General features: G+C 38.2%; 1 protein-coding gene across 1 annotated transcript in view; it reads left to right on the top strand.

Moving 5' to 3' along the window:
- Positions 1 to 10,000, top strand: part of LOC128607032 (probable G-protein coupled receptor 149) — a 17,463-nt gene that overhangs the window by 6,913 nt on the left and 550 nt on the right. Inside the window, exon 4 of the mRNA XM_053623648.1 lies at positions 9,062 to 10,000. This exon is cut by the window's right edge and continues 550 nt beyond it. Within this exon, the coding sequence (XP_053479623.1) occupies positions 9,062 to 9,649 (588 nt within the window). The 3' untranslated portion in view covers positions 9,650 to 10,000. The remainder of the gene's footprint in view (positions 1 to 9,061) is intronic.

Genomic DNA, 10,000 nt, shown 5'->3' with positions numbered 1-10,000 from the left:
AGTCACTCAGATCCTTACACTTACCCATTTTTCCTACTTCCAACACGTCGGCTTCAAGAACCGACTGTTCACTTGCTGCCGAATATATCCCACTCCTTCACAGGTGCTACTGTAACAAGATAATCCATGTCATTCACTTCACCTCTCAGTGGTTTTAATGTTATGGCTGATCAATGTATAACACCTCCTCACAGAGCTCACACATTTACCTACCCACACACTCCTACGTATGGGGCACACATGCAAACACAGTTAGCCATTTAGTGACTCACCTTATGTAAACACACACACGCAAACATTCACCATACGTGCACCACTTCTGCTTTGCTGCTTCCCTTTCATCTCCTTCGCTATGTGCACCACTGAGGCATCGTGAGAAGGGCAGAATCTTGACATTTTGATGGTCCAGTCCTCAGGGAACATCCTGTCCTCTCTCCCTCATCCCAGACATCCCAACCTGCAAAAACTCATTTCAGCGAGGTGGCTTCACTGGCTTCACTTTAAAATCCTTTCAGTAATTAGCAAAATGCTAGCGATTTGTTTAAAATACTTAAGAATCCTCTCAGATTAGCTCAATTCGTAGAAATTTAACTAGCATTAGCAGTGACTCAGTGTTCATGCTAATTAGGTTCATGGTTAAAATCATGGTTAAGAATTCTCTCAGAAATCTTGGCAGGTTAGCTCATGTTCTTTCAGAAATCACGTCAGGTTTGCACATTAGCTAGGTGGCTAATGTTAGCAGCGAAGGGTATGAAAATTTATGAATATAGCACATACTAGCTCATATTAGCCAGCTGGGGAAGCTAGCTGAAAATATCTGGGTATATAAAAGGCAGTGGCTTTCTCTATTTTTTTTTTTTTTTTTTTTTCCACATTTCGAAGCGTTTCAAATCTGTAATACTCTACCACCGTGTTTCCTCTGGGGCGTGTCCCTCGGTGTATCTATGAATGTACAGTCTGGGCTACAAGGAAATCAGCCCCAGCCTCACTTCTTGCTTCTTCATAACATATTGTGAGTTTTTCTTTTAAACTCGTTAAAAGCAGACAATCTGATGAGAACGCCAAAAATGAAACCAGTCATAATGATGTCTATTTAGCGAGCTCAGCCCTGCTAGCACGTTCACACCGGCCACCTCTGCTGATGTAGTAACTGATAAACTGGTAACTCGGTGTAATTTTATGGCATGATTTATCTAAGGAGTGATTTTTATAAACATGTCTTGACAGGCTCACAATGCGGTCCAGTAATGTGTGCTGAGGAGATTATTTCACTCTTGTCAAGAGCTTTTCAAAACAGTGGTCTTTATTGTTTAGTTTAGTTTTGTTTTTCTTTTCAGGCTTTTCCTCAATAAACAGAAGTGACTTCAGAATTGGCAGAAAAACGTAAAACTGTGAAAGTGAAATTCTGGTTAAATGACAACATGCTGTTTGTGTTGTACTTCTGCAAAAAGGTCCCTTCTGTTTTGTCACTCCGTCGCTCCTGCTTTCCACTTTGCTGCGGTTTTAATACGGGGTTTATTTAAGAAGTCTGTGCAGCAGATGCTGTTTGGATTGTTGTGTGTCTGAGCTTGCTGTAATAAACTCTGCTCTGCCTCTGACGATGGAAAAAGCAGGCTCATGACCTGCCTGGTGGATAAAATCTTACACAGACAACAAGGTGAGGGGTTCTGGCTTTCCATCCCATGATGCTGTCACATGATCAGCTGTAGATTGTTTGTTCTGTTTGCTACTTGGGTCAATCCTTGTATGAGGTGCCTTTTGGAAATGTTAAAAAAAAACAAAAACTTCTTACTGTCGTGATAACATATCACAAAGATTCCAAATGAAGAGGAGTTTAAGGACTTAATAAGCTTAATTATTAAGCTTATTAAGATTATTAAGATTATTAAGCTTAGCAGAAAGCACATACCAAATGTGACGTCAATTCATGCAGTGTCATAGCCGACTGGTTTCCCTTCTTAAAGCAAAGATTCTACATACTAACAGGATGTAATATTGGTAGAAGGGGGGAAAAAAAAGAAAAAAAAAAAACCTACCCGAAATATAACTGAATAAAATGAGATATTAATGGAAATGAAGAATTTATCAAAGAGATTTTAAGTAGGATTTTGGATTAAAGTATGTATTTGCAAAATATTATACATTTGTATATGGCATTGTAGAGTTTCAATGTGAAAAAAAAAAAAGCATTAATTATTACACTGGGAAACCATTTGACTACCAATAAAATAATAACAAATGACAAAAATATTAAATAAAATATGAAATATTATAAGTAATAATACATAAGTATTAAATAAAATATTTTTTGTATAGTGATAACTGAGGATTATTGATTATGTGAATACTTTTGTCATATTTATATTTATTTCTATAATATTTATATATTACATTTTAAAATTCGTTTTGTCTTTATATATTAAATATTAAATGTTTTTGTATGATATAACAAACAACTACAATTTTTCATTAATATTTCAAAGCAGTCTAAGACTATGCTTTATGGATAATACTGGGACACAAAGGGCAACACACAAGTAGAGACCCACGAGACTTTGAAATCGATGATCAATTTCTAATCGAAATCGATAATAATATCGCTTTTAACATACATCTGAATTATTAGTAATAAGCTATAAGCTATAGAAAAAAAAAGCCTAGTCCAAAAAGCCTTTCCATGCTTAAGGATCATCTTGTATGTGTGATATTTTATGCTGGTGTTTGTGTGAGGTGTGTGTGTGTGTGTGTGATATTTAATGCTGGAAAAAATATATATATATTAGTAATGTTTCCACGTAAGAATTTGAAATGGTTCATTTATGACCTCCCTGGCAGTCCGATTAGCACCTCGCGGTATGGATTTCTGCTTAGAAGTGACTGCCTGCCTTTTCAGCTCCACTGAATACATTATAAATGCTATTAGAAAATGAGAGCTACAGTTCTCTGCAATCAAAATGATTCAACCCCCATTGCACATCAGATTTATTGTCAAAATGTACAGACTTTCGGCAGTTTGCGACGAACTAATCAAACAAAAGCGATTGAGATAGTTCAACACAACGAATGCGAAAGTGATGAACTTGTAATGATTTCTGAATGAAACCCATACTGAACTGAAGAGGAGAGTCCCCCCAGCGTGGACCTCTAAATGTGAAGGATCTGGAGAGATTCTGTATGGAGGAACGCTCTCAGATCCCTCGCCATGTATTCTCCAACCTCATCAGGAATTATAGGAGAAGACTCAGAGCTGTTATCTTTGTGTTAGCTGTTAAGGGAGCTAGCACAAAGTATCGGCTAAAAGGGTGCCAATAATTGTTGCACACCTATGTTTAACAAATATGTTTGTTTTGTTTTTTTTTTGATAAACCTTTGTTTTGTTTGCAATTGTTCGATATCCATGAGAGCAGAGTATTTTGTGAATTTTTTTTTTTTTTTTACAAAAGATTTTTGTAAAATTTTACAAAAAATTTTTTACAATTTTTCATAGCTTTCTTTGCTCATATTTTCCAAGGGTGCCAATACTAGTGGAGGGCACTGTGTATGTATATATATATATATATATGTGTGTGTGTGTGTGTGTGCGTGTGAGTGGGATGGAAGAGTGCAGTTTACATGAGGTTAAGGAGGCCTGTGTTTTTAAAACTCCATCATGAATTCCTGATGCATGCAAAGCACACCCACACTCGGGACTCGGCGGAAAGGAAGGCACTCACATTCGATTATAAAACGAATCAAAGGCAAAATGGGACAAGGGATGTGACAGACCGCCTGTGATTTCTTTTTATAATTAAATAGTGATCATCCGGATGGGATGTTTATTACACTCCATCACCTCTATCGCTCTTCTGCCGCAGCTTTTAAAATATTCTCATTACAGTATTGCTAGTTACAGCGGGGTTTTTAATGGCACAAAATAAAGTCTGGTTTCCTTGATTTGGTTCCAAATATTCAACCTTTATTTTGACCTTTTCGGGACTGCCACCCACCTCCCATCAGAGAACCACTGACAAACCAAACCTATTTTGTGTTTCCTTCCCGAGAAGGTCCGGATATTGTTAGAAATGGTGCATTGTACGTTGTACTGTATGTAGTTTAACGTGTAACACAATGTTTAAATTCGCTACAGTATATATCAGCAGAAACGTTGAATCACAAGACTCAATACTCTGTGTAGCTAGATGTATTTTTTTTCTGCCAATATATCGAATTTCCATTGCAAATAAATAGTGTAACAATATTGCAAGATATACAGTATATCTAAGATAAAGGAACGTGGCTAGTAAATGTAAAATGGACGCATAATCCACATAATCTAATACTAAAGAAAAACACGTTTAAAAGCATGTTTATTTCACAAACCGAAACTTAAAATCATTGACGTGGTGAAGTTTTTTATTTAGCATTTGTGGAAGGAGTCTCCAGTGTCGATACTTTGTAGCAGTCAGAGGTAAAGCTATAACTTTAAGTCTTTAAACGCTGGACATTTTGTGTTTTCTTGTGTTTTTTTTTAAAAAAAAAAATTCTTATCAACTTCAAGGAAGTTTGACATTAAGCGTAACTATAAATAATATATACAAAATCGTTAGCATTGGCAAACTGCCACGATATAAGAGGAATAAAAGACTTTGAGACATAATGTTATTGGAAAATAATCAATCTGCATTACACCGTTCCATCGTTTATTATCTTCCTATGACACCGCACATCTCAGTGTTTCATTCCTTGCATAATTTCAGAGCGGTCACCATTATAGAGCGAGGATTTCATATTTAATCAGCTCACATACTCAGATATGTTTTACAAACTTTTCTCCGGGCCTGTTTACCAAAGTTACAGTAAATACTATCAGAAACGAGGGAGGAAAGCTGATGGAACTGGAGCCGATGGAACTTCGCTCAAGTCGCCTGTGAACATTTCATTCGTGACTTACATGGAATGCAATTGGAAGAAAACACCTTCTTGGGACTTAAAATAAAATAATGAGAGGTCTTCTCTTTCTCAGCTGTCTAGATGAAGTAGACTCATGCGTCTATATTGTGTCTCTAAACATCGCTCGATATTTCGTTTGGTTCACTGGGATGAGAGACGCAACATGCCATGCGGTAACATAAAAACTGACGTGAATCTGTATCTCTGACAGAACCTTGAGAAGCCAAAACATTTGAATGATTTAGATCTCTATAGTGCGTGGTGCGCCGATCTTCTGTCACAAATCTATCCGTACACTGCTCCCGTGGCTTCTGTAACGTCTAAATCGAGTCTCGCTTTTTAGAAAAATCTATTTCTTTCAATCCAATATATCCCGATAGCACCACTTGTCTAGGACAACAGATGCCTGCAGGCACAATTAATACTGAAGCAGAGCATCGCCACGCCTCGACATGTCGAGACAAAGACTCTAAGTTCTCCGCCAGATGTTCACGCCAGTTCTCATGACCGGAACGTTTTTAGGATAACAGTATGGAGAAGGATGCTTGCTCCAGTCTGAACTTCTCATTTAGAGAGTGATGAAGGAGACGGACTCATTAACGATGTCTCTCCAGTGTGTGTGTGTAAATAGGTAGCTGGAGCAATTAGCTCTGAGTCTTGGTTTGATTAGAGACCTACTGGTGTTGCACGGATTCCACATTTAGGACTCATTAACTCCAAGCAAGCAAAACACTCGGCCAGACTACATTTATTTTATCTACTGCATTAGTGTCTGAGTAGGAAAGAAGAAAAAAACATATGTTTGTGAGAAAATGGGATGTTACTGAGAAAACAATACAGTGTACCTAAGAGAAGGCCAATTGTTATTTGATTGAATTTTTAATTGGTTGTTTTACTGTTTACTGTTTTTTTTTAGAATCTTTTTTTTTTTTTTAATCTTTTTTTAAATTATTTAATCATTCTAAAATTCTTTGAATTCTTCTTCTTGTTCTTGTTCTTCTTTTTCTGCGTTTTATATTTGTGTAATTTTTATTTGCTTATGTTTAATTTTCTATATGTATTTCCACATCATCTTTTATTTTATCCTCGTACAATCTGTTATATTACTTTTTTTACTACTTCTGCTACTACAAATTACCACTTAGGTTTTTTCTTCTTCTTCTTATTCTTATTATTATCATTATTATTATTATTATTGTCTTTACTTCTTGTTTTTTTTTCTTATTATATTATACTGCATATACAGTGTATTACAGTATTAGTATTATTACTGTTTATTAATTTTATATATATATATATTTTCATAATGTATTTTATATTTGTGTACTTTTTATTCGCTTATGCTTAATTTTCTATTTGTATTTCCACATCATTTTTTATTTTCTGTTATCTGTTATATTACTTTTTTACTATTTCTGCTACTACAAATTCCCATTTAAGTTTATTATTATTATTATTATTATTATTATTATTTTACAGAATGTATGTAAAAGACTTTTACACAACTATTCTTAAGAAAATTCAGCCTGCTTTGTCGTTAACGTTTTTGTCATAGTTGAATGTCTATCATTCATTTCCCTGTGCAATTAAAGTGCTTTAGTCTGTGTCCTTGTCCAACAAGGAAAAGTCCCTGTGATGTGGCTTTTAATTAATGAAAATGATTGAGAAAGGATGTTAATGAGTGTTTTCGCATAATAGCTTGAGCACTTTGACTGCAGTCTGCCTTTCCACTGATAAAATGTAATTCATGTATCTTTAATTAGAAGTTGCTTCATTTTTCATCAAATCTAGAGCCAGGCTGCTTTTAGAGGCAGATTCATTTTCACAGTCTTTTATTGGACATAGTTCACTGCGCTGTGCTGGAGAATAATGAGAAGAGTTTTCCTCATTTTCCCCTTTTTCTACTGCAGATCTGTAGAGGTTGTATTTTATCTCTGAGTTGGGCTTTGGGCTGTATCTGTAGATTAAGTTTCTCATCACCACTTCCCAACGTGTGTTAACTGTTAGCAAGAAAAGCCCAGGGTGTCAGACGGCATGGATCTAAGCTCTGAAAAGGGCTTGTGAGATTTGCACATTAGTAGCTGCACATATCTATCACAGGAACCTTTTCAGGGATTTTAGTTCATTTTCAGTTCCTGCTCAGAGTGAGTAATACTTTTCTCTAGAGTCAGGGCCAGGGGTCTTCAAACTTAAAAAGAGCCTATGTGGCTACAGGTTTTCATTCCAGCCAAATAGGAGGTTCACTTGTTAGTTCATTGGAGACCAAGATGAACTGATTAAACAGCTGGAAACAGGTGGCTCCTGCTTGGTTAGAATGAAAACCTACAGCCAGACCAGTCCTTTGTGAATGAGATTGAAAAACCTTGTTCTGGGTGTGTGCATGTTTGCTGAATTGCTTTGTTTGTGCCATGCCATGAAACGCTTGATCCATCATGTAGTGTGTGTAATTTCTGGAAATGATCACAGCACCTAATGTCTACTGGAAAAAAAAAAACTGTGTAGTTCTTGGTTAGGAGAGTTGTGATTCTCTTTTGCTCCTTGAAAGATCCCCAAACTCGATGGAAATGTGAATAACGTGGTGCAGATCACAACCAGTGCTTAAAGAGACTTCAAAACCAGGCACAGATCAATAAAAAGACATATTTCTGAACTAAAGTAGTAAATACAGTTGCAATCAAAATGATTCAACCCCCATTGTAAATCAGGTTTAGTGTTAAAATTTACAGACTTTCAGCTGTCAAGCAAAAGCAATTGAAATAGTTCGACACAACGAACCCTTCAAGTGGTTTCCCCAAATTCAACTGAAAATGAAACTTATAATGACTTCTCCAGTCTCAAAATGATTCAACCTCCTGAGTAGAATCCCTCACGACAGCACAGATATGCAAAACAGGTGTTGTCTCAAGCACACCTGATGCTAAACTAATCAAGGGCTTCATTAGTTGCACCAGGTGTGCTCGAGCTGGAACACATGAAATACCTGAACTGGCTAGGGGCAGAAAATAAATAAAATACCTGGACTGGGCAGAAAAAGGAAGCTGCAAGCAGATTTGTGAGAAGGCAGGTTGTGAAAAACATTCGAGTGACTGCAAAAGACCTGCAGCAAGACTTGGTGGCAACAGGCACTGAGGTTTCAGTGAGCACAGTAAGGCGTGTACTAAACGTAGAAGGTTTCCATGCCAGAACTCCAAGACGTTCACCACTACTGACCCAAAAGCACAAGAAAATTTGCTCAAAATCATATAAATAAACCACAGAAGTTTTGGGATTCTGTTCTGTGGAGCGATGAACCAAAACTGGAACTTTTCGGCATGATGGATCAGAATATCTGGAGGAAAAAGAACACTCTGTACACAGTCGAGCATGGTGGTGGCTCGGTGATGCTCTGGGGCTGCTTTGCATCCTCTGCCACTGGAAAGCTGCAGCGTGTGGAAGGCCAGATGGATTCACTGAAATATCAGGAAATCCTAGGAGAAAACATCATGCCGTCTGTGAGGAAGCTGAAGCTTGGGCGTCATTGGACCTTCCAACAGGACAATGATCCCAAACATACCTCAAATTCCACCAAGGCTTGGTTGGAGAAGAAGTCCTGGAAGATTCTACAGGGCCATCACAGTCACCTGACTTGAACCCCATAGCAAATCTCCGGTGGGATTTGAAGAAGGTGGTTGCAGCACACAAACCCACGAATATTACTGAACTGGAGGCCAATGCTCATGAGGAATAATGAGCTAAGATTCCTCAGTAACGCTGCCAGAAGCTCTGCATCTCGTTTGCAGCAGGTCATAACAGTAAAAGCGTGCTCTACTAAGTACTAAAGATGCTCGCCATGAAGGGGGTGAATAATTCTGAAACTGGAGAAATCATTATAAGTTGCATTTTCAGTTGAATTTGGGGAAGCCACTTGAAGAATTTGTTGTGTTGAACTATTTCAATTGCTTTTGTTTCATTTGTTTATTGCAAACAGCTGAAAGTCTGTAAATTTTAACAATAAACCTGATTTGCAGTTGGGGGAGGGGTTGAATAATTTTGATTGCAACTGTACATTCAACGTGTTTTATATACACAAGTCTTTAAACCCGCCCACGGTTATGTCTGACTTTGTCTTATAATTCTTATTTCTGCTCAACAGAGATCTGTAGGCGGATTGGCGATCCCTCTCTGTGCCTTCCAGGGCACTGTGTCCCTCCAGGCACCCACAGGCAAAACACTCTCCCTCTCCACCTATGAGGTGAGCAGTGATGGCCTCAAGATCTCCCCACACAACACCAAGAAGGTCGAGGTGTACCGCTCCAAATCGGTGGGCCATGAGCCCAGCGCGGAAGAGCCTAACTCCAGCAGCGGGGGTGGTGGAGGAGTGGCCGACACCAATGTGAAGATCCATCTTGAGGTTCTGGAGATCTGCGACAACGAGGAGGCCATGGACAGTGTTTCTATCGTGTCCAACATCAGCCAGTCGTCGATGCATGCACGCTCCCCATCGTTACGTTACTCTCGCCGTGAAAACCGCTTTGTATCATGTGAGCTGGGAGAGACAGCTTCATACTCACTGCTGATCCCTGGCTCCAGCCCAGATGGAGCCAGCATACACATCCCAGATACGGTGGAGGCACACCGGCAGAACAGCCGGCGCCAACAATGTGAGGTAGGCGGCTACCGTGAGGAGATCCAGCTTCTCAACGAGGTCTACAAGAAACAGGAGGGAGAACTGGACAACTAATATTAGCAGATGCTTATAGACTTTGCTAGTCCTGACTGAAACAGGTTTGAATGTCTTCAAGGAAGAAGTATTACTGGAGAAGCAAAACATGAGAAGTAGGTAAACAGGAGAATAAGAATATGAGTTGGGACGCAGTTCATTTCAGAAGCTTGCCAGAGATCTAGTGGTCAACTGATGGAGGAAATGTATGTGGTTTCTCAAAATAGAAAGTAGTATCAAAAATCTCATAGAGTTATATACAAATTACCAGAGATAAAAACGTTAAGATCTAGCAACCTAAAGTGTTATTTGATTTGTCCTTCTGGGGGAACACTTAAAAGGTTTATGTAGAACCCTACAACAAAGAGGATC

The sequence above is a fragment of the Ictalurus furcatus genome, chromosome 4, assembly GCF_023375685.1.
Source record: "Ictalurus furcatus strain D&B chromosome 4, Billie_1.0, whole genome shotgun sequence".
In the NCBI taxonomy this organism is placed as follows: domain Eukaryota; kingdom Metazoa; phylum Chordata; class Actinopteri; order Siluriformes; family Ictaluridae; genus Ictalurus; species Ictalurus furcatus.
Note: the sequence above shows the minus strand (reverse complement) of the source record. Positions and strands in the feature narration are given on the sequence as shown.